Here is a 26234-nt window from a genome sequence, read left to right as displayed (position 1 = left end):
GACCCTAAATCGGCGGATCGGTCTATATGGGAGCTATATCCAAATCTTTACCGATCTGGGCCTAATTGAAGAAGGATATCGAAGGGCCTAACACAACTCACTGTCCCGAATTTCAGTAAAATCGGATAATAAATGTGGCTTTTATGGGCCTAAGACCCTAAATCGGCGCATCGGTCTATATGGGAGCTATATCCAAATCTGAACCGATCTGGGCCAAATTGAAGAAGGATGTCAAAGGGCCTAACACAACTCTGTCCTTAATTTCAGCAAAATCGGATAATAAATGTGTCGAAGTGCCGAACACAATTCACTGTCCCAAATTTCGGCCACATCGGACAATAAATGCGCCTTTTATGGGCCCAAAACCTTAAATCGAGAGATCGGTCCATATGGCAGCTATATCCAAATCTGAGTCGAGTTTGAAGAAGGATGTCGAAGGGCCTAATACAACTCACTGTCCCAAATTTCGTCAAAATCGGATCATAAATGTGGCTTTAATAGGCCTGATACCCGAAATCGACGGATCGGTCTATATGGCAGCTATATCCAAATCTGGGCCGATCTGGGCCAAATTGAAGTAGGATGTCGAAGGGCCTAACACAACCCTCTGTCCTAAATTTCAGTAAAATCGGATAATAAATGTGGCTTTTATGGGCCTATGACCTTAAATCGGCGGATCGTTCTATATGGGATCTATAGCTAAATTGAAGAAGGATGTCGATGGGTCTAACACAACTCACTGTCCCGAATTTCAGCAAAATCGGATAATAAATGTGGCTTTTATGGGTCTAAGACCCTAAATCGGCGGATCGGTCTATATGGGAGCTATATCCAAATCTTTACCGATCTGGGCCTAATTGAAGAAGGATATCGAAGGGCCTAACACAACTCACTGTCCCGAATTTCAGCAAAATCGGATAATAAATGTGGCTGTTATGCGCTTAAGACCCTTAATCGGCGGATCAGTCTATATGGGGGCTATATCAAGATATAGTCCGATATAGCCCATCTTCGAACTTAATCTGCTAATGAACAAAGAAAGAATCTGTGCAAAGTTTCAGCTGAATATCTCTATGAGCTATGTGGCGTGATTTCAACAGACAGACGGACGGACATGGCTAGATCGTCTTAGTTTTTTACGCTGATCAAGAATATAGGGTTGCCCAAAAAGTAATTGCGGATTTTTTAAAAGAAAGTAAATGCATTTTTAATAAAACTTGGAATGAACTTTAATCAAATATATAATTGCCATTTTGTTCGATAACCTTTTGCCATCTTCCTGGCAAATTTAGTATTCCACGCTCATAGAACTTCTGGCCTTTATCTGCAAAAAACTGAACCAAGTGCGATTTTATAGCCTCATCATTGCCGAAAGTTTTACCATTTAAGGAGTTCTGCAAAGATCGAAATAAATGGTAGTCTGATGGTGCAAGGTCAGGGCTATATGGTGGATGCATCAAAAGTTCCCAGCCAAGCTCACTCAGTTTTTGGCGAGTGACCAAAGATGTGTGCGGTCTAGCGTTGTCCTGGTGGAATATGACACCTTTACGATTGACCAATTCTGTATTCAATTTGTCCAATTGTTGATAGTAAACATTCGAATTAATCGTTTGGTTCCTTTGAAGCAGCTCAAAATATACCACACCCTTCCAATCCCACCAAACAGACAGCATAACCTTCTTTTGGTGGATATCAGCCTTTGAAGTGGTTTGAGCTGGTTCACCATGCTTGGACCATGATCGTTTTCGACTAACGTTGTTGTAAACAATCCACTTTTCATTTCCAGTTATGATTCGTTTTAAAAACGGATCGAATTCATTGCGTTTAAGGTGCATATCACAAGCGTTGATTCGGTTTGTTAAATGAATTTATTTCAATACATGTGGTACCCAAATATCAAGCTTTTTCACCAGTCCAAGACTTTTTATGTGATAATGGACGGTTGATTTTGGTATATTTAACTTCTCTCCTATCTCACGCTCAGTTACATGACGATCCAATTCGATTAATGCTTTGATTTGGTCATCATCAACTTCATTTGGCCGACCTGAACGTGGCTCAATTTTGACACTGTCTTCCTTTTAAGGCTTTATCACCATGCACATCTCGTAACTTTTTAGCAACCTGCTCCGCGTTTTTTCCTTTACGGAAATAATAAAGTAAAATATGACGAAAATGCTCCTTTGTGGGCTCCATATTGAAATTGACGCCAAACAAATATAAACAAAATTTCGCGCACTTTTTTTCTAAAGCAAGCTAAAAGTAACAGCTGATAACTGACAAAAGAAAGAATGCAATTACAGAGTCACAAGCCGTTTGTCAACGCCGACTATATGAAAAATCCGCAATTACTTTTTGGGCAACCAATATATACTTTATAGGGTCGAAAATGGATATTTCGATGTGTTGCAAACGGTATGATAAAAAGAATATGCCCCCATCCTTCGGTGGTGGGTGGACCGAATCTTGGGAACCCACCACCAGGTTATAGACCGTACTTGCCATAGTTATTGGAAGTCTTGACGGAACATCACATGCAAAATTTCAGCCAAATCTGAATAAAATTGCAGCTTCCTGTGGCTCAAGAAGTCAAATCGGGAGATCGGTTCATATGGGAGCTATATCAGGTTCTTGACCGATTTTGGCCCAGTTTTTGATAGCCAAAACAGAACACTATTTGCAAAATTTCAAGAAAATCGGATGAAAATTGTGGCTTCCAAGGGCTTAGGAAGTCACATCGGGAGATCGGTTTATATGGGAGCTATATTAGGTTATAGACCGATTCGGACTGTACTTGGCTCAGTTGTTGGAAGTCATAACAGAACAGTAAATCGGATGGAAATTGAGGCTTCCAGAGGCTCAGGAAGTCAAGTCGCGCTCTCGGTTTGGAAGTCAGAACACTATGTGCAAATTTCAGCCAAATCGCACAAAAATTGCGGTTTCCAGGCGCTCAAGCAGTCAAATCGGGAGATCGATTTATATGGAAGCTATATCCAAATCTTAACCGATATGGCCCATTTGCAATCCTCAACGACTTACATCAATATGAAGTATCTGTGCAAAATTTCAGCGTCGGACGGACGGACAGACATAGCTAGTGGAGACGATTAAGAATATATAGGGTTGCCCATAAAGTAATTGCGGATTTTTCATATAGTCGGCGTTGACAAATTTTTTCACAGCTTGTGACTCTGTAATTGCATTCTTTCTTCTGTCAGTTATCAGCTGTTACTTTTAGCTTGCTTTAGAAAAAAAGTGTAAAAAAAGTATATTTGATTAAAGTTCATTCTAAGTTTAAAAAAAAATGCATTTACTTTCTTTTAAAAAATCCGCAATTACTTTTTGGGCAACCAAATATATACTTTTTGGGGTCCTAGATCAATATTTCGAGGTGTTACAAACGGAATTACTAGATTGGTATACCCCCATCCTATGGTGGTGGGTATAAAAAGATGGGTTGGGGCGTCGAGTTAGTAGTCCATTACCCGGAAAAACTGAAGAGATTACCAGGTAAGACCGCAGTGAAGATTGTGTCCACATTTGAGATGAAGAAAGACCAAGACAAGCCTGAATTTTGCCAAGTTAAAATCAATCAGAACCGTTGCTGGGTGTCCAACATCCCCTAGTCACCCCCGAGGGACGGACGGATATGCTTAATCAATCTACTCTTTTTAACTTTAAGTGTAGATAACCTATCAGTCTAGGTTTTTGAGTAGATATCAGGCATACTTTTTCCTTTCTTTTTGGTGGTTTAACCATATCGCTAATCTTTCTCTGTTCTTGATATTGCGCTACCAAAACCAATTGACGAATTCCCATATCAAATTCGATGAAATTTTTGACAATAGATTAAATGTGAAGACTTGTACAAATAATAACTTGTTATTATAGGGGCGAGACCCTTTTAGTATTTGTCAAAATTTACAATATCGTTTTAATGCTAGAAGCTCTAAAGCCAACAAGCCATCTCTTTAAAACAATTTTGTTTGAAAAAATTAACAAAAAAAAAAAGCGCAATAGAATTTTTTGTTTCTTCTTTTGATAAAAGAAATATTGTTGACACTTGAAATAGGCATTATCAAGTGGATGTGAAACTTTTATGGCGCTTTATATGGGGGGCTTTCGACAAAAATATATATAAATACCTACCAAAAAAAAAAATATAAAACGTTGTATAATCTATCAAAAAAAAAAAAAAAAAATACATACACTCACGTACATACAAACATACTCAGACATGTGTACTTGTTTATCCTATCTAACTGTAGAAATTAGTAATGGGCTAATCATTGTTATTTACCGATAACTATCATAAACGTGGGCCATTAAGTAAAAAAAGCGTTGGAAATAAAACGCAACCTCGCTAAACCAATGCCGAATGATTTAAAGTTAAGGGAAATATCCGGGAATAAAGCAGATATAAGCGCTCGATATCTGAAATCAATAGGCTTAAAATGAATTCTTTCTAAAAACTGAAAAACAAATTTAAAGGGTGATTTTTTCAGGGCTATATAGGCAAGTTTTCCAAAAAAACACAAAAAATTCAGAAAAATCAGAAAAATGCATGAAATCTTGATTTGAATCGATAGTACGGTCCATACAATTTAAGGTTTAAAGATTATTTCATGCAAATATTGACAGTGAGTGCGCCTCAAATGGTCCATCCGCTTAGTCCAATTTTGGCATACTCTTTCCAACATTTCGGCCGGCATCTCACGAATAAATGCTTCAATGTTTTCTTCCAATGCCTCAATTGAAGCGGGCTTGTCTTAATAGACATGAGCTTACACATAGCTCCACAAAAATAGTGTAAAGGCGCCAAATCCCAACTATATAGGCGGCCAATTGACCGTTCCCGAACGTAAAATAAAATAATCGCCAAACTCGCCTTTCAGAAAAAAAACGTTGGATTTAATCCCACGGTACCGCTCACTATTCACAATAACGAATAGCATCATCTTTGAAGAAGTACGGTCCAATGATGCCACCAGCCCATAAACCGCACCAAACTGTGACTTTTCTTGGATGCATTGATAGCTCTTGCAATGATTCTGGCTGATCTTCACTCCAAAATCAAAAAATCTGCTTATTTACGTACCCATTGAGCCAAAAATGGGCTTCGTCGCTCAATGGAAGAAACGAGCGATAAACTTTCTCAACAGAGCATGGATTTTGATATTTTGAGGCATGTGGAACCGTCTTGTTGAAACCACATGTCATGCAAGTAAAGCTCTTGCATTTGGGGCAAAAAAAAATTGGATATCATCTCACAGTAGCGCTCACCATTTACAGTTACGTTACGATGCGCATCATCTTTGAAGAAGTACGGTCCAATGATGCCACCAGCCCATAAACCGCACCAAACTGTGACTTTTCTGGATGCATTGTTAGCTCTTGCAATGCTTCTGGCTGATCTTCACTCCAAAATTGACAATTCTGCTTATTTACGTACCCATTGAGCCAAAAATGGGCTTCGTCGCTCAATGGAAGAAGCGAGCGATGACCGTACTTGAAAAAGTACGGTTTAATGATGCCACCAGCCCATAAACCGCACTAAACTGTGACTTTTCTGGATGCGTTTGTAGCTCTTGCAATGCTGCTGGCGGATCTTCACTCCAAAATCGACAAATCTGCTTATTTACGTACCCATTGAGCCAAAAATGGGCTTCTTCGCTGAATGGAAGCAGCGAGCGATGACCGTACTTGAAGAAGTACGGTCCAATGATGCCACCAGCCCATAAACCGCACCAAAATGTGACTTTTTCTGGATGCAGTGGTAGCTCTTGCAATGATTCTGGCTGATCTTCAATCCAAAATCGACAATTCTGCTTATTAACGTACCCACTGAGCCAAAAATGAGCTTCGTCGCTGAATGGATGAAGCGAGCGATGAATTTTCCCAACAGAGCATAGATTTTGATATTATGTGCCATGTGGCACCGTCTTGTTGAAACCACATGCCATGCAAGTCAAGCTCTTGCATTTTGGGCAAAAAAAAGTTGGATGTCATCTCACGGTACCGTTCACAATTCACAGTTACGTTACGATTAGCATCATCTTTGAAGAAGTACGGTCCAATGATGCCACCAGCCCATAAACTGCACCAAAATGTGACTTTTTCTGAATGCATTGGTAACTCTTGCAATGCTTCTGGCTGATCTTCACTCCAAAATCGAAAAATCTGCTTTTTTACATACCCATTGAGTCAAAAATGAGCTTCGTCGCTGAACACAGAAGGAACAAATGGGTGCGCGATGAACTTTCTTAACAGAGCAGGCATTTCGATAATAAAATTCAATAACTTGCAAGCATTGGTCGTTTGTAAGACGACTCATGGTTAAATTATAGACCAAACTGAAGATGCTTGACAGTGACATAAAACACGAAACGTGCGTGAGCTGTTTAAACCAGTGTTTCCAAAAAGACAATAGTTAAAAAATCACCCTTTATAAGGCGATCTCCCGATTACATTTCTTAAGCCTCTCGATAAGCGTAATTCTTGTCCAATTTGGCTGAAATTTTGCACAGTTACTTTTTCTGTGACCTCTAAAACACGTGTTAAGCATGGTCCGAATCGGTCTAAAACCTTCCATATAAATCGATGTACCGATTTAACTTCTTAAGCCCCTAAAGGGTGCTCTTGTCTGAGTGACTTTTTCTATAACTTTAATGTACGTGTCATATATGACGTGAATCGGTTTAAAACCTGATTTAGCTCCCATATAAACCGATCTACCGATTTTACTTCTTGAGCGACTAAAACATGCAGTTCTGGTCTGACATGCAGTTCTTGTTCACCTCTGACCTTCAGCATACGTGGCAGATATGGTCCGAATCGGGCTTAAACCTCATGAAGCTCCCATATGAACCGATCTCCTGATTATACTTCTTAAGCTTTTAAAGGGCGTAATTCTTATCCGATTTGGTTGAAATTTTTCTCTGTGACTTTTTCTATAACCTCTAATGTACGTGCCGTATATGGCTATAATCGGTATAAAACCTGATATAGCTTCCAGATGAACAGATCTCCAGATTATACTTCTTGAGTCCCAGCAGGGCCCAATCTTCCCAAAACTTTGTGCAACGCTTTCCTCAACGACTACCACAATATCGAAGAAGTTTGCTCGAAATCGGTTCAGATTTAGATATAGCTCCCGGATTTTGAGAAATATTGCAATAAAGTGGACATTTCTTAACAAACTCTGTCGAAATTTGGCAGAAGGATTTTCTCATGACTCTCGATATTACTGGTGAATTTCATAGAAATCGGTTCATATTTAGATATATAATGGTGTCATTTGCCAACCGTATTTATAACAATTTGAACATATTTGCTCGAAATTTGATATGGATTGTTTTATAACCCATCTGAAAACATGCGCCGAGGTCCATTAAAATTGGTTCAGATTTACATATAGCTCCCACTTTGTACTTATATGGTAGATGTAGCGTATTATAAAGTTGGCACCGCCCGACTTTTGCCTTTTTATACCCTCCACCATAGGATGGGGGTATACTAATTTCGTCATTCTGTTTGTAACTCCTCGAAATATTCGTCTAAGATCCCATAAAGTATATATATTCTTGATCGTCATGATATTTTAAGTCGATCTAGATATGTCCGTCCGCCTGTCCGTCCGTATGTCCGTCCGTCCGTCTGTCCGTCCGTCTGTCTGTCGAAAACACGCTAACTTTCGAAGGAGTACAGCAATCCGCTTGAAATATTGCGAAAATACTTTCTATAATTGTTGGTCGGTTTGGATTGTAAATGGGCCATATCGGTCCATGTTTTGATATAGCTATACCTATCTTGGATCTTGACTTCTTGAGCCACTAGGGGACGCAATTCTTATCCGATTTGGCTGAAATTTTGCATTAGGTGTTTTTTTATGGTTTCCAACAACTGTGCCAATTATGGTTGAAATCGTTCCATAACCTGACATAGCTGTCATATAAACCGATCTGGGGTCTTGACTTCTTGAGCCTCTAGGGGACGCAATTCTTATCCGATTTGGCTGAAATTTTGCATTAGGTGTTTTGTTATGGTTTCCAACAACTGTGTCAAATATGGTTTAAATCGTTCCATAACCTGACATAGCTGCCATATAAACCGATCTGGGGTCTTGACTTCTTGAGCCTCTAGAGGGCGCAATTCCTATCCGATTTGGCTGAACTGTCGAAGAAGTACAGCTATCCGCTTGATATTATGCGAAAATACTTCTTATAAGTGTAGGTCGGTTGGGATTGTAAATGGACCATATCGGTCCATGTTTTGATATAGCTAAACCTATTTTGGATCTTGACTTCTTGAGCTACTAGAGGACGCAAATATTATCCGATTTGGCTGAAATTTTGCATCACGTGTTTTGTTATGACATCCAATAACTGTGTCATCAGGTCCATAACCTGATATAGCTGCCATATGAACCGATCTGGGGTCTTGACTTCTTGAGCCTCTAGAGGGCGTAATTCCTACCCGATTTGGCTGAAAATTTGCATCACGTGTTTTGTTATGGTTTCCAACAACTGTGGCAATTATGGTTCAAATCGGTCCATAACCTGGCATAGCTGTCATATAAACCGATCTGGGGTCTTGATTTCTTGAGCCTCTAGAGGGCGCAATTATTATCCGAATTGGCTGAAATTTTGCATCACGTGTTTTGTTATGACATCCAATAACTGTGTCAAATATGGTTCAAATCGGTCCATAACATGATATAGCTGCCATATAAACCGATCTGGGATCTTGACTTCTTGGGCCTCAAGAGGGCGTAATTATTATCCGATTTGGCTGAAATTTTGTACAACGGCTTCTACCGTGACCGTCAATATAAGTGTCAAATATGGTCTGAGCTGTATATATTTGACACGTATATTGAAGGTTATAGGGAAGCTATATCGCTCTTCAGCCTGATATAGCTCCCCTATAAACCGATCTCCCTATTTTACTTCTTGTTTTTTACTGGTTTTTACTGCTTATTGCATTTTTTTTTCTTTTTTGGAAAATAGAACTGATAAATGGTGGCGTTCCTTTAAAAATTTCTACCAAATATTTCTACGCATTTAACAATAGGGTGTCTACTAGCTGGAATTTTGCCACTCGCTTATCTTCCCTCTGGCCAACAGGGTGGACCAACAACAATAACAAGCTGACATTTTTTTTTTCAATATACTATAGAAAAATCGTTTGATTAGTTTATAACCTTCGGTATTATTATAACCCATTTATAAGACCATAAAAAAATTGACAGATATGGCGACAACAGCAATACCAAGTTGTTGTTCTTGCTCTAGCTGCTGCTGTTAACGTTAATTACGACTACTTTTAGATGGATATTAGAGTTATTAGTCGAATACTTGTAAAACTAAGACTCTACAATTACATTAATTTATAGACCCCTGTGTCATTAAGTATCCGACGTATTTATGGCCCATAGTAACCACATTTACAATTTACAATGTTTTATAGGTGACACGGATATCAGGCAACCCCCCTTTAGACTTCATTATTTGAAATATACCGCCGAGGCCCTTTTGGAGAAGTCATGAGCCGTGAATGGTAGTATGGCTACCATTAAGGAATCGCAAGACCCTAATGTCGAGGAGACTTTAAGCAGCATCAATAAAATAGAGAAAATGGATTCTTCATTGGATACACCGCTGGAAGAAAATGGTAAGTGTAGTGGATTTTTTTTGAAAGTATTTCTCCTGCTATTGTTGTTATTGGAGGAATAGACTTAATTTTTGTCGTTTTTTTTTAATTTGATGGCCCTGTTATGAGTTATTAATTGGTTCCATGGGCTTTTGCAATGAATGCTATGCGTCTAGCCAGATAACCCCATATCAGTGTCGTGGTCGGTGCTGCGTCTGTCTGGGGGAAAAAATAGAATACCAGCTCAACGGAATGGGGTATTGACTGATATGTGTGTGCGAAACGCATAATTAAGACACTGAGAAAAATAAGAATAAGAAAATTAAAAAAAAAAAATCACAAACCGTGATTTTTCAAGCATTTTCCAGCTCGAGATCATATTCAATGCTTTCTATTCAAAAAAAAAAAAACGTAGCATAGACCTTATAAAAGTTAGGCAAATGTGTGCTGTTGTCAAAACACTTTGACTGGCATAATGGATCGCGTTTTCTGATACACCATGTATCTTTGCCAACTCATAAAGGTAACAAGGTCTTGCTTAAAACAAAAATTTTCTAATCCATTGCCCATTACATCCCTGAATCATTTTTCTCTCAGTGTCTCTTCAAAGCAAATGAACGCCATAATACCCCCATAATTAAATGCGGGCTATACTGAAGCAATGAGCCAGCAAATTCAATTGAAATGGAATAAAATAAAGCACAGATATATTTCTAAAAAAAAAATAAAATAAAAACATCAAAAACAATTTCGTAGAATACGCCATGATTTGTTTTTTTTTTTAAATTTTATACGTAGATGCCATCAAGAAACTGAATATTTTCATAGGTTGACAATGGGTGACGAACATGAATTGCCGACGCACTCGCCAAAAAAACAAAAACCTAAGGTGAAAGGGTAAAATAATCTGAAATTTTAATGAGGATCACATGGGTCTAAGCCGACATTATATGGAGAACCTAAAATATTTTGTTGCTTGCTGCATACAAATGGTGAGCTTAAAGTTATGACAACATTTTCAAGCAGCAGCGTATTTTGGGGGATATTTTGAAAATTAACATAAAAGGGCTAAAAAAAGAAAATGGAGGAAAGAATTTAAAAATGAAAAAAATAAATAAATAAAAAAATAAAAAAATAACGAGCACAAGCGTGCTAAGTTCAGCCGGGCCACCATGGATCGCATTTGTCGAGTTCCTTTCCCCCTGTATCTCTTTTTAGGCCAACAAAGGTTTAAAGAAAATAATTGCTATGCTATTTGGAGGTATAACAAGGACCACAATCCGATAGGACCATAACCCGATTAGGACCATAATTGAATTGAATATTGTAGACCATGGGAGAAGCCGCTGTACAAACTTTCAGCCAAATCGGATAACAATTGCGCCCTCTAGAGACTAAAGAAGTCAAGATCCCAGATCGGTTTATATGGCAGCTATATCAGGTTATAGCCCGATTTCATCCATACTTAGAACAGTTGTTAAAAATCATAGCAAAACACCTCATGCAAAATTTCAGCCAAATCGGATAAGAATTGCGCCATCTAGAGGCTCAAGAAGTCAAGACCCCAGATCGGTTTATGTGACAGCTATGTCAATTTAGGGGCCTATTTGAACCATACTTGGAAGAGTTATTGGAAATCACAACGAAACACTTCATGCACAATTTCAACCAAATCGGATAAAAATGGCGCCCTCTAGAGGCTCAAAAAGTCAAGATACGAGATCGGTTTATATGACAACTATATCAGGTTGTTGACCGATTTGAACCGTATTTGGCACATTTGTTGGAAGTAACAACAAAACATCTCGTGCAAAAGTTTAGCCAAATCGGATGAGAATTGGTCCCTCTAGAGGCTCAAGAAGTCAAGATCCCACATCGGTTTATATGACAGCTATATCAGGTTATAGACCGATTTCAACCATACTTTGAACAGTTCTTAAAAACCATAGCAAAACACCTCGTGCACAATTTCAGCCAAATCGGATAAAAATGGCGCCCTCTAGAGGCTCAAAAAGTCAAGATCCAAGATCGGTTTATATGGCAGCTATATCAGATTATAAACCGATTTCAATCATACTAAGAAAAGTTATTGAAAATCATAACGACACACCTCATGCAAAATTTCAGTCAAATTGGATAAGAATTACGCCTCCTAGAGGCTCAAGAAGTCAAGATCCCATATCGGCTTATATGATAGCTATATCAGGTTATGGACCGATTTCAACCATACTTTGAACAGTTGTTAAAAATCACAGCTAAACACCTCATGCAAAATGTCAGTCAAATCTAATAAGAATTGCGCCATCTAGAGGCTCAAGAAGTCAAGACCCCAGAACGGTTTATGTGACAGCTATGTCAATTTAAGGGCCTATTTGAACCATACTTGGAAGAGTTATTGGAAATCATAACGAAACACCTCATGCACAATTTCAGTCAAATCGGATAAAAATGGCGCCCTCTAGAGGCGCAAAAAGTCAAGATCCGAGATCGGTTTATATGACAACTATATCAGCTTGTTGACCGATTTGAACCGTATTTGGCACATTTGTTGGAAGTAACAACAAAACATCTCATGCAAAAGTTTAGCCAAATCGGATGAGAATTGGTCCCTCTAGAGGCTCAAGAAGTCAAGATCCCACATTGGTTTATATGACAGCTATATCAGGTTATAGACCGATTTCAACCATACTTTGAACAGTTCTTAAAAACCATAGCAAAACACCTCATGCAAAATGTCAGCCAAATCGGATAAGAATGGCGTCCTCTAGTGGCTCAAAAAGTCAAGATCCAAGATCGGTATATATGGAAGCTATATCAGATTATAAACCGATTTCAATCATACCAAAAAAAGTTTTTGGAAATCATAACGACACACCTCATGCAAAATTTCAGTCAAATTGGATAAGAATTAAGCCCTCTACAGGCTCAAGAAGTCAAGATCCCACATTGGTTTATATGACAGCTCTATCAGGTCATAGACCGATTTCAACCATACTTTGAATAGTTTTTAAAAAACCATAGCAAAACACCTCATGCAAAATTTCAGCCAAATCGGATAAGAATGGCGCTCTCTAGAGGCTCAAAAAGTCAAGATCCAAGATCGGTATATATGGCAGCTATATCAGATTATAAACCGATTTCAATCATACCAAAAAAAGTTATTGGAAATCATAACGACACACCTCATGCAAAATTTCAGTCAAATTGGATAAGAATTAAGCCCTCTACAGGCTCAAGAAGTCAAGTTCCCATATCGGCTTATATGACAGCTATATCAGGTTATGAACCGATTTCAACCATACTTAAAACAGTTGTTAAAAATCACAGCAAAACACCTCATGCAAAATTTCAGCCAATTGGAATAAGAATTGCGCCCTCTAGAGGCTCAAGACGTCAAGACCCCAGGTGGGTTTATATGACATCTTCATCAAGTTATGAGCCGATTTCAACCATACGTAGAGCAGTTGTTGGAAATCATAAAAAAACACCTCATGCAAAATTTCAGCCAAATCGGATAAGATTGGCGCCCTCTAGAAGCTCAAGAAGTCAAGACTCCAGATCGGTTTAAATGACAGCTATATCAGGTTATGAACCGATTTCAACCATACTTAAAACAGTTGCGCCCTCTGGAGGCTCAAGAAGTCAAGATCCCAAATCGGATAATATGACAGCTTTAACAGATTTTAGAACGATTTCAACCATACTTAGAACAGTTGAATAAGAACAAATAGAATAAGAATTGCGCCCTTTAGTGGCTTAAGAAGTCAAGACCCCAGATGGGTTTATATGAGAACTATGTCCGATTTCAACCATACTTAAAGCAGTGGTTGGAAATCATAGCAAAACACTTCATGCAATATTTTAGCCAAATTAAATATGAATTACGCCCTCTAGAGGCTCAAGACGTCAAGACCCGTGAACAACAGGCAATGCAAAAGTGAGCTCGATGTGCTGGGTGCCCCGTTATGATACAGAAAGCTATAGCCTTATCTTTTCACCGTTTCGCTGTTCCACTCTGTTACATGCGTTCGTCGCCCACTCAGACTGCGCCGATCCAAAAGCCTTCGGCCTTCACTGCCAAATTGTCTGTTCTTTGATTTTCCCTTACTCCGATATGGTGCAACAGCATAATAATGTGGATCGATGGTGTGTCGTCGAAATACCCATTCCCGACGCTATAAAGTATATATGTTCTTGATCGTGGTGAAAATCTAAGACGATCTAACTATGCCCGTCCGTCTGTCTGTTGAAATCACGCTACAGTCTTTAAAAAAAGAGATATTGAGCTGAAATTTTGCACAGATTCTTTTTTTCATCCATAAGCAGGTTAAGTTGGAAGATGGGTTATATCTTGACATAGCCCTTATATAGACCGATTCGCCGATTTAGGGTTTTAGGCCCATAAAAGCCACATTTTTTATCCGATTTTGCTAAAATTTGGGACAATGAGTTGTGTTGGGCCACTCGACATTCTTCTTCAATTTGGCTGAGATCAGTTCAGATTTGGATATAGCTGCCATATAGATCGATCCGCCGATTTAGGGTCTAAGACCCATAAAAGCCAAATTTTTTATCTGATTTTGCTGAAATTCGGGACTGTGAGTGGTGTTAGGCTCTTCGACATCCTTCTTTAATTTGGCCTAGATCGGTCCAGATTTGGATATAGCAGCCATATGGACCGATCTTTCCATTTAAGGTTTTGGGCTCTTAAAAGGCGCATTTGTAATCCGATTTGGCTGAATTTGGTGGCATAAATTACGCATTTTTTACCGGATTATGAGGAAAGGTGGTTTACATATCTACCCAAGGTGGTTGGTATCCAAAGTCCGGCCCGGCCGAACTTTACGCCTTTTTACTTGTTTTTTAATAAAATGTGAATTTCCTATACAAACCCAAGAACGGAAGTTGTTCGCTGAAAATTCCCTCCATGATAGTTGTTGTCTTTGTTTTGACATTCCAAACTATTTATATATGTTCTCCAAAAGAGATGTTTCACTATTAATTGCCCACTTTTTGATGTAAACCAATGGTGAATGGGCAGGGAGCTACAGAAGTCCCCAATCAAAACGTGGGTACATGCTGCCAACGCTTGACTATGAATCATACGCCGCTGGCAAATGACATGCAGTTGCCATGTGGAGCCGGCAATTGTCATATTGCATAGGGTATGTAAAAACATCTGTATCGCTGCAGTCTATACATAAATATGAATGTAAGTGAATATGTTTTTTTTTTGTATATTTTTTTCAAGAAAAGATTCAAGACAGCCACAGCGAATATGGCTCCAGTGAGTTTTCCTCCCATAAGGAATATGTTTCCATAGTTGCCTTGCTGCATTTGTCACTGCAAAACATGATTTTGCATTCATGCTTAGCAGCATAAAATGAAAATCTAAAAAGAAATGTAAATAAAATTCGCAAAGTGTGTATTTAAATTTAAATTCTGTCAATCCTGTCCCTAGAGACCAAAGTAAAGAAAAAAAAACATAGAAAGATTTTTTTGCAAAATATAAAAAAATTCACCTCATGTTCACATGTTCAGAAATCGTGCACAGCCTTTCTGACTAACCTAGTCAAGGGCTAGGGCTCATCAGCTCCAACGCCACTGGCTGGCAGGCTCCTATTGGCGCTGTTATTCTCTGGAAGGGAATGGCAGGGAGTGTCACTCAAACCGGCCGCTGTGATGAGTGCATGTGGGATGAATGTTTGGCGCGTTAGTTTAGGCTGGCAATTTATTATTTTTTTCCATTTCAGTGACAGAGTTAACAAAAAGAATTACACTGAAAAAATCGTTTCCCAAGAGTAGCTATATCTCTGATACTTATATGAGTGTGTTTTTATATACTTAAAAAAAAAATTAAAAAAAAAGTTTTGATAATTGTTATCGAAAAGGAAGTGCTGGATTTTTTTGTTAAAACTTTTGAAAAATTTCTTCAAAATAGTGTTATCGATATTATATTATTATAAATATTGTATTATTATTGATATTGTCATGAATATATATTGCAAATCATGATTAATCGTTTCTTATTATCTGTCATTGCATGTTATCGATAACTTACCAGTACAACTTTACACTGATATTATATCCAGAACAGCTAACTTGCATTGGATAGGAATAAAATAGATCACAAATAATATTGTCAATATTATATTATCGAGATGTTATCAATATGAAAACCTTATCGATATGAAAATGGTATTCATATTTATTATGTTATCGATATTATAATCGATATTATAATGTTATCGGTATTATATCGTTATCGATATTATAATTTTATCGATAGTACAGAATATAAAACAAAACTATCAATGACATGATAATATCGGTACCATTGTTATTTCGATAACATTGATATATAGGTATTATAATAAACATACAATATCACAAACATTATAATATCGATGACATAATAATATAATACCTTTTGTCATTAATATTCAATAAAATCGGTTAATGAATGTTGCATGTGAAAACGTTATCGATTATTTTTCATGGAATAGATTGTGTTTATCAACTGTGTTTTATCTTATCATAAATTTGTCTTAAACAATTTTAGTCAGGTGAAAAATCTTTCGATATCAAATGTTTATCGAAATTAGCTGCCGTTTGTGACGACATAATAAGTTATTTGTTATCGTTATGCATATGTTATTTCTATCTCTACTATATTATATTGTTATCGATATATTACAGGCTAAAAACGTTCGATAACATAATTTTATCGAAAAATAGTTGGTTAATTCAAGCTTTTTGTCATTAGTAGTTAATAAAATCTCTTAATGAACGTTTAATATGAAAACTTAATCTATTAATTTTCATGGAATAGATTGTGTTTATCAACTGTATTTTATCTTGTAAAATTTTCTAAAACAATTTTAGTCAGGTGAAAAAAATCTTTCGATACCATAACAAATAACTACGATAACAAATAACTACTATGATTATGTCATCAAAAACGGCAGTTGATTTCGATAAATTGTGTTATCGAACGTTTTCAACACGTTGTATATCGATAACAATACAGTATTGTACAGTTGGAAATAAATTATACATAACGATAACTAATAACAACCCTAATTATTTCATCACAAATTGCAATTAATTTCGATAAACATTTATTATCGAAGGGTTTGTTTTACCTGACTAAAATCGTTTTAGAAAAATTGGTGATAAGATGAAATACAGATAATGAACATAAACGATTCCATGAACAATAATTGATAAAGTTTTCACATTTAATGTTCATTAACAGATTTTATTGAATATTAATTACAAAAGACCTGAATTGACCAATTATTTTTCGATAAAATTGTGTTATCGAACGTTTCCAACACGTTGCATATCGATAACAATATAATACAGTAGAGATAGAAGTAACTTATACATAACGATAACAAATAACTACTCTGATTATGTCGTCACAAACGGCTGTTGATTTCGATAAACATTTGTTATCGAAGAGTATTTTATACCTGATTAAAACCATTTTAGAAAAATTGATGATAAGATAAAATAGAGATGATAAATGTAATCGATTCCATGAACAATAATCGATAAAGTTCTATTATTTTTTAGTTTTTGTTTTATCGAAAAATAGTTGGTCAATTCAGGCCTTTTGTCATAAATATTTTTTTTCTATTCGAACAAAATTCTATACCATTGTGTTATCGAACTTGTTCTGGATTACATTATATTACATTTTTGGCCGCATTGATTTTATGTCGTCATTAAAAGCCGTATTTAAATCACACATTTTTCGCATGATGTCGATAACAATCTGGCATTACTTAAGAAAGAGTTGGAAATCTTTATAGTGTATGCTATATCAAATGGTAGAACATTTTCCTTCTTAATCTATATCCCGACAACGATTTAAATTTTGTTTTACGCATATTCAACATTTCTTTCCGTGTCTTTACTCAAACACATGGAAAATGGCTAGCTACCATGAATATTATTTGCTAAGAATGAATTTTATGGCCTTTTTCGCTTTTTTTACGCAATACGATGTTGTTTTGCACTTCTCTGTTGGTGCCAAAAAAAAAAAAATACTATGAATGACTGTTGTTGTTGTTTTTCCATATTTATAAATAAATTAAAAAAAAAATAATATTTTTATATGGGCATTATAACAAATATACATATCTCTATTTTGTGAGTAAGGTTTAGCATGAGGGTGAGATCCAAAAAAATAACCATGGCTTTGTGAGTTTTGATCCAATCATCATTGTGTCCGTCCTTCCTACACTACGTCTCTACCACTGTGCCTGCAACTCTAATCTCCTTGTTTTTTGTTTTTGTTTTTCTTTATTCCTCACCATTATAAAAATTAGTCACATCTCAGTATAGCAACAACAATCAAATTTTAAAAAATCGTCAACAAACAAAACGCATTGAATGCAATATTCTGGTTTCATATCTTGTCTGCTTTTTTTGTTGTTTTGTACAATATTACTCAGCGTGCCGCTTGTTATTGTTCGATCATGTACTTTGCGTTTGCTACACGTGATAATCGTTGGAAAATTTAAATAAAATGTGTCTGTTTCATGCTTATGGAGCGCATGTAATCGACAATGAATATGGCAACCTTACTACTGGTTTGATACTTATGGGCTCGATGTGTCATCGGTTCACGTGTATTGCCATATGGCTGGGACGACAAGGCATAAAGTTGGTCATTGAAATGAAGTTTTTGTTAACATTTTGATTTTAGGAAAAAACTGAACTTTAAAAATTGGCCTTTGGGGCTAAAAATAAAATAAAATCTTTGGCCTCTTTAAGTTATCGATATTTTTGTTACCAAGAATGTAATGTTATCGGTATGCAAGTCATACCACAAATTTCTAAAATGATATTTTTAATAATATATGTCTACGCTGGACTTCGATAACAACAATCAAAATTACTTTGACTCACTTGAATTGTTTATAAATTTTAATAATGTAAATTGTTATCGTTCTTATTTTTTGACCAATAATCGAATTGAATTTTCCCATAGATCAAAGTTATCGAAACTGCGGAGTGTTTTTTGTTTTGTCTGATTAAAAAAAAGAGCAACAGCACATTCGATTATTGGGAAGTGTAAGCTTGACTCACATTTTTCGCCCTAGGTAATCGATTACTTTTCTTCCGTTTTTAAAATCTTTTTATGATTTCAGACTAATGTAAATATTCTAAAGAAAACGAATTTGATACCCAATTTGATGCGATTATAAAACCTCCTTTCACAATTCTGTATTATTGGGGTTTTATTTACATGCCGATAAGTTTTTACTTACATAGCCGATTATAAATACTCTAAATTATTTAGAAAAAAAAACGCGAGAACACATATCGATAACATATATCTAGATAGCAAACAAATAAAAACACATTAAGTTTGGTCGTGCCAAACTTAGATCAAACATACCATTATGGATATATTTACTATCCAGTGTTATTTCAACAAGTCAAAGTTTAAAATTTCATCGAAATCGGGTTATAAATTCGAAATTCTTAATTTCGATAACTCAAAGTTTATGATTTCGAGAAATCTAAATGATTTATTTCGATAACTCTTAGTTATAAATATCGTTAACTCTAAGTTATCGACTATGTTAAGTTATAGTTTACGGCAACTACCATTTTTTGATTTCGATAACTAGAATAGTTGGTTTAAAAGTACAAATTTGATCATGCATGGTAAGTTATCCCGATAAATCGGTGTTATCGGTTTCTTGACTTGTTAAAATGATAACTCGAGGTCTTCGATTTCAAAGTTATTAGTTTCGATAACTCGAAGTTTATGATCTCCAGAAATCTAAATCGTCGATTCGATAACTATAAGTTTTCAATATCGTTAGCTCGAATTTATCGATTACGATAACTCTTAGTTATTGATTACGGTAACTAGAATTTTTTGATTTCGATAACTAGAATTGTTGGTCGAAAAGTACATACCTGATCATACATGGTCTGATTAGTTCGCACGATGAATCAGTGTTATCGGTTTCCTGATTTCTTAGCTCGATAACTCAAAGTCTTCAATTTATTTATTTCGATAACTCGAAGTTTATGATTTCGAGAAATCAAAATTATTGGTAACTTTAAGTAAAAATCTGATCATACATGGTCTGATTAGTTATTTCGATAAATCGTTGTCATCGGTTTCCTGATTTGTCAGCTCGATAACTCGAGTCTTCCATATCAAATTTATTGATTTCGATAACTCAAAGTTTATGAATTCTAGAAATCTTAATCATCAATTTCGGCAACTCTATATTAAGCTTATGTTGTAATGAACAATCTAGTAGACTTAGTTTTTTTTCGATAGCATACGATAATAACCGATAATTGGACATTTGCTTTATCTTGAGACAGTGAAATACAGTTTTGACATTGACTTTGATTTGTTAACCCTCCTTTCTAATGGCTTTGGGCAAGCCATTAGAAAGTTTACAGCGGTCATCAGTCTAAACTTTACCTATAAATAGATGAATAAAAGGAATGCTCTTTATTTAGAAAAATGTGAGTTATTGGCTGTTATCGAAAGCGGTATAGAACATTGAACATCTAGTCGGCAATGTATTGGGGTAAACCGTTCTATCCAGAGCGTTATGAGGTTTAAAAACCACCACTCACCCAGAAATCTTTCGATAACAAGCGATAATTCGCCATTTGCGAATTGGTGCTTGTTTTGACATTAAATATAATTTTGCTAATGGGTGTTCTGGTATTTTAGGATTTATTCAGGTTATCCAAATTTTAGTCTTAGTAGGCTACTTAATGGTTAGACTTGTAAACTATCGATAACCACAACATTTGATATTTCTAAAAATATATATCGATAGTATCGATACTATCGTTAGTTTCCCTTCACCAATATTTCAAACGAAAATGAGAAGGAAAAATGAGAATATCGGCTTATATAGCACAAACCGGATAAAACCAAATTTAATAAACTCCATTGGAAGTCGTGAAAGTTATCATTGTACAAAATTGTCATCCAATCGGATGAAAAATGCGCCCTCTATAGGATATATTCAGTGTCGGATCGTTTACTTATTTTGCCAAAAATGTAACTTTGCCAATAGAATCGATAGGAAAAATATCAGTCGATATTCAGACAAAAACATATAATATCGATAGTATCGATAGTGCCATCGATAGTTGATAGTCGACTGGGCTGTAAAATCGATCTGAATTGTTCTAAATTTTATTTCGATTTTTCGTTATCGAAATTATTTTTTCCGGAGAACACCTTAAAAACTTTGATTAATTGGTAATCTTGATATAAATAAAAAGTTATTGTGTTATTCCATATGGGTCAAACAATGTTATCGTTGACTTTGTAATCAATTAGTAATTGAATATTAACCCATTTACTCCGGACCCTCCATTCCCTTGTCCGATGTTTTTGATGTTTCAGATATTCATTATTAAGAGCATTTATGTTGACGTAGTCATTTTCAAAAATTATCTTTAAATTTTTTTTTTAAATTAAAAAAAAAAATATTTCAAAAATTTTAGACAAAAGTTAAATCCACCATTTTATAAAATAGGAAATTTATAGACGAATATTCTATTAAGAAACCACAAGAAGCCTTCTCTGCATAGGGATTACCTATTAATAGCCCAGTGCTCTTAGCCCCACTTCTTTGTATGTAAGGTAAATTCCCCTCGGGACCCATTCTGATCCTTTATGATATATCCTAGTTAGAGAAAGGAAAGTCTCCATAAGAGATATACTATCATTTATTATTGATAGACATCAAAATAATCATAATTTGTATCACAAAATACCGATAACATGTTATCGGTCTTTGTTTATGTGCATCCTAATCATGTTCAAACATTTTTGGCATTCCATTGTTTGAACCCAGCGTGGGAAATATGCTTCCCATGTTACATTTCACACTTGTAATTGAGACTAAATGCACATTTGACAGCCAACTGTTGTTGGTCTAACTGATTTTCATGCATCACCGTGGGTACGAGAGTAGCGTGAAAAGTGCTGAATTAGCATACAATTAGGTGTAATAAATGAAATTTGCAACAGTTAGTATGAGTGGATATTTGTAAGCCAGCCCCCATATGCGTTGAGCATATGCATGAGCTTAAACGATTTAGGGAGCAGTTACATTGCTGGCATGTGAATTGTCTCTAACAAGTGAAAAGAATGCACTAAAGAATGTTTATAAATAAGTCATATGTGGTGTATGTTGGTCAGATAGTTTAGAAGGTAGGAAGGGGAGGGAAATTTCGCAAATAGTGTTTTGATATGAATTCCATCAATGGTGCTGAGTATGGTCGGTCGAAATCGGTGAATAACCTGACGTAGTTTCCAAAAAGTCTGTCTAATCTCACATATCCTAACACTCTCTCAACTTGTATTACTATCTATCCTATTATCAATATTCTATGAACTTTTTCTTTATAACTTGACCTGGTAATCGATACCTAACTAAGCCATTTCCTTTCTTACCTATAATAATCGTTTTGTTATCGAATAGTTAAACACTTATCATATAGCCATTTTTTTTTGTATAATAATTAACGCAATTACTCAAGTGTATTGTAATGTGGAACCTCCCCTTCGTCAGCTTTGTAAACAAGAAGATTATATGTTGCTGTTATAGTTGTGTAGTAATACATATCATGGCAGTGACTTAAACTGTCACAATTAGCAGATTTTATCTATGGCAACTGTTACAGGTGATTTTGTGATACAATCATTATTCTTTATTAAGACAAATGGTTGCTGGTCTCTTTTGTCTCCAGTTGGTACAGAAAAATAAAAAAAAAATAGTTTTCGCTGCCTTAATTAGTTGGGACTATACACGGAAAAAAATTATTATTTTGTCCTAGCTTTTAAGATAAATTGAACTTAAAAAAAATTTTTTTTATGCATTATGTTCATGGGAAAATATGTATGTAAACAGTGAAAGCAATCGTTTTATCCCAGGTACTTAATGTAAAGCATTTTTAACTGAAGTGTTAAAATACTTGGAAGACTTTATTTTACGTCTTATTATTAAAGACAAAAATCTTTTAAAATTAAAATAAGGCTCCTTTCAAAATGTTGTATCGATAAGTTTTTTCTATTATTAATGAAATATCCTTCCTTTTGCTTTAAAGATATATTGAATTCAATTTAAAGATGGCCAATTATCCAATTTTTCAAAGAAATATTTACTTTGGCAGAGAACACTTTACTTACCATAAGTATTTTTTGTACTAAATTCTGGTAAAAAAGATCCCTAATTTTTACTTAATTCTTATTATTTAACACAACAATATTTTTTAATAAAACAAACTAGTGCTGAAAAATTTTGATGGCACTATCGATATTTTATTTTTTGTCTAAATATCGATTGATATTTTTCCCATCGATACTATTGTCAAAGTTATGTTTTTTTGTGCAAAAATAAACGATCCAACACTGAATACATCCTTTAAAATAAACTGCGCCTATAGAGGGCGCAATTGGGCTAAAATGTTGTACAATGATTTCTCTCATGACTTCCAACTGACTTTATTAAATTTGCTTTTATTCGGTCTGTGCATTGATATTGCTTCTATATAAATCGATTTCCTGATGTTTACTTCGAATGTTGCGATTATCGATAGTTTGCCAGCTCTAAACCACGCCCCTTTGATAATACATTATAAAAGAGTTTTTCTATTTTCCATGACTTACCTTCCTTTAAAGTTTGTTGTTGTTGTTGTTGTAGCAGTTTATTGTGTACTATCTTTCGTCTGCTTGATTCTGTTGAGTGTCAAGACCCAGGAACTCCGCGACTAAGATGGGGTGCGTCCACAGGGATCTGGGTCTGAGTCGAGTTGGTCTGGCCGGGCAGTTAAACAGGTGACGTGTATCGTGCGGTCCCTGGTTACAGTCGGGACATACATCTTGCACGTCGGCATCAATCCTAGCTCTGTGGGAATTGAGGCGGCTGCATCTGCCGGAACGTAATTGAGCCAGAATCACTCTGGTTTGCCGGGGGAGGTCGATTTCTTCGGGTGCAATGGGTGGCGGTCGTACTCCAAGGACTACATTCACCCGGTAGCCAGTTAACGCGTCTGCTACCGTGTCTGCATGAATGTTGTTCAGACCCGCTTGATATGCCGCTTGATCTAGAGGTTCTCTCTTATAGCGCTGGACCTCACGCTCTAGATCATGTAGATCTACCTTAAGGCTTCTGGGCGGTGGGTATCTATCCACAAGATGATGATTTGGATGATTTCTGCGATAACAGCCCAAAAGGTATTGCTTAGACAGCATGTAGTTATGTCTTCGCACTGGTAGGATCTTTGTCTCCTGGTGGAGGTGGTCCACATGAGAACTAAGGAGGCAGCCCGTCGCAGTTCGGAGGGCGGCATTCTGACAGATCTGAATATTATTCCACTGCGTGTCACAAAGCTGACGTGACCACACTGGCGCTGCATAACTTACCACAGACCGGCCAATTGCTTTGTACGTGGTCAACAAGGTTTCTTTGTCTGCACCCCAAGTGCTGCCAGCGAGTGACTTGAGGACCTTGTTTCTACTTTTGACTTTATTGCAGATTGCTGTGGCATGTGGGGAGAAAGTGTAGGAGCTGTCAAATGTGACGCCAAGTATTTTGGGACACTTGATGGTCGGAATCAATTCTCCATCGACCAACACAGTCAGCTCAGAATTCACCTCACGCGTATTTGTAGTGAACAGTGTGGCTGAAGATTTGGTGGCGGATATCTTCAGATTTCTTGCAGCGAAATATGAGGCAAGCTCGTTGAGGTAGACGTTCAACCTATCGCAGATGTCATCAATGGGTGGGGGGCCTGATGCCAGGATCGTACAGTCGTCCGCATATGATACGATCTCTATGCCGTCTGGAGGAGGTGGGATGGAGGAAAGGTAGAGGTTAAACAGAGCCGGAGATATCACCCCGCCTTGGGGAACTCCCTGTTTCACTCTACGGTGTTTTGACTTCTTATCCCTAAATTCCACAAATGACTGGCGGCCACACAGATAATTCGCGACCCAACGTTTAAGGCCTGGCTGGAGGGACGTGTTGGCGATGTCCTCAAATAATTTGGCATGGCTGACCGTGTCGAATGCCTTCGATAGGTCCAATGCCACGAGGACCGTCCTATCACATGGCCTGGGTTGATTGAAGCCACGGCAAATGTGTGTGGTGATGGCATGCAAAGCTGTTGTTGTGCTGTGCAGTCTCCGAAATCCGTGTTGATGCTCGGCGAATGGAAATTCTCCTACGAGGCTCGGGAGGAGTAATGCCTCAAGCGTCTTAGCCACTGGTGAGAGAAGGGAGATCGGTCTGTACGACTCCCCCAAACTCGGGTCTTTACCAGGCTTCAGTAGCGGGATCACTCTGCCCATTTTCCAGACATCGGGAACTATAAGAGTGTTCAATGACAGGTTAAGGACAGTGGTAAGGTACTCAACTCCAGGTAAATCCAGATTCTTCAGCATCAATGTAGAGATTCCGTCGGGGCCCAACGCCTTGGAAGATTTGGCGCCACGGATGACATTCGTAACTTCGCCCACGGTAAATTGTGATGGCTGTTCATCGGCTCGGAGACCACGAATACGGCGAATGGCTCTCCTCCTTGCCCTGTCTCTCTCGGGATGCACGATAAATTGACGGTTGAACAACCTGGCGCATCTCTTCGGATCAGTCACGGTTAACTCGCCAAAAGTGACTGAGGTCCTGTCGTCCCGTCTACCGGGGTTCGAGAGAGACTTAACAGTGGCCCACAATTTGCCTGCACCGGTGCCTAAGTTACATTGCTCCAAGTGTTCCAGCCACAAATTCCGCTTATGTTCGTTGACTACCCTGTTTATTTCCAGATTCAGCTCGCTGATTCTGGGGTTAGCGGGGTCCATAGCACGAATCCCATCACGCTCGTCTGCGAGTACCACTGCTTGCGCCGGGAAATTGGGTCGCACTTGCGGTATTCGACCGGCTGGTATAAAGCGAGCGGCTGCTGCGTTGATGATGTCTCGGAATTTCCTCTCGGCCACAAGCACATCAGAGGGGGGTGGCAGTTCATTGAAGCGGCGATTGGTATACTCTCTGAAGCCAGTCCAATTGGCCTTCTTATAGTTGATGAACGTTCGGCGCTCAGAGGTTATGAAGTCGGGTGGTCGGTCGATGGTGAGGATTATGGGGAGGTGGTCTGACCCCAAAGAGATGACGGCTTGCCAGGATACGTCACTCAGGAGATCAGGGGATGCGATTGAGATGTCTGGCGAGCTGCTGCACCTCCTCGTAATCCTAGTGGGGGCATCCTCATTCACCGTGCAAAACGTGGAGCTATCTATCTGCTCTGCCAAAGCTATGCCACGCTGGTCGTTGCCTAGGGGAGAATGCCATGACGAGTGATGTGCATTGAAATCCCCCAGAACCAGACGACTATGGCCAGATAGCAACCCACTTATGTCGGGGCTGTAGGCCTGGCCATTAATCGGGACACAGCTGCCAACCGGCGGTATATACACGTTGTATATCTCTATCTCGGCAGTACCAGACTTGACTGCTACCCCCATACATTCCATGTATGGGTCACTAGCGTCAAGCGCAGGCGAGATAGGT

General features: G+C 37.4%; 1 protein-coding gene across 4 annotated transcripts in view; it reads left to right on the top strand.

Annotated features, from left to right (window-relative positions):
* The window catches only part of LOC106092631 (transcription factor HNF-4 homolog), a 139937-nt gene that overhangs the window by 34386 nt on the left and 79317 nt on the right, over nt 1-26234 (top strand). For all 4 annotated transcript variants that reach the window (XM_059364524.1, XM_059364523.1, XM_059364522.1 and 1 more), the window contains exon 3: nt 9469-9672. In XM_059364524.1, coding sequence (XP_059220507.1) covers nt 9564-9672 — 109 coding nt within the window. In that variant the 5' untranslated portion in view covers nt 9469-9563. The remainder of the gene's footprint in view (nt 1-9468; nt 9673-26234) is intronic.

Source organism: Stomoxys calcitrans, chromosome 3 (assembly GCF_963082655.1).
Source record: "Stomoxys calcitrans chromosome 3, idStoCalc2.1, whole genome shotgun sequence".
NCBI lineage: Eukaryota > Metazoa > Arthropoda > Insecta > Diptera > Muscidae > Stomoxys > Stomoxys calcitrans.
The sequence above is the reverse complement of the archived record's forward strand: the minus strand, read 5'-3'. Positions and strand labels throughout refer to the sequence as shown.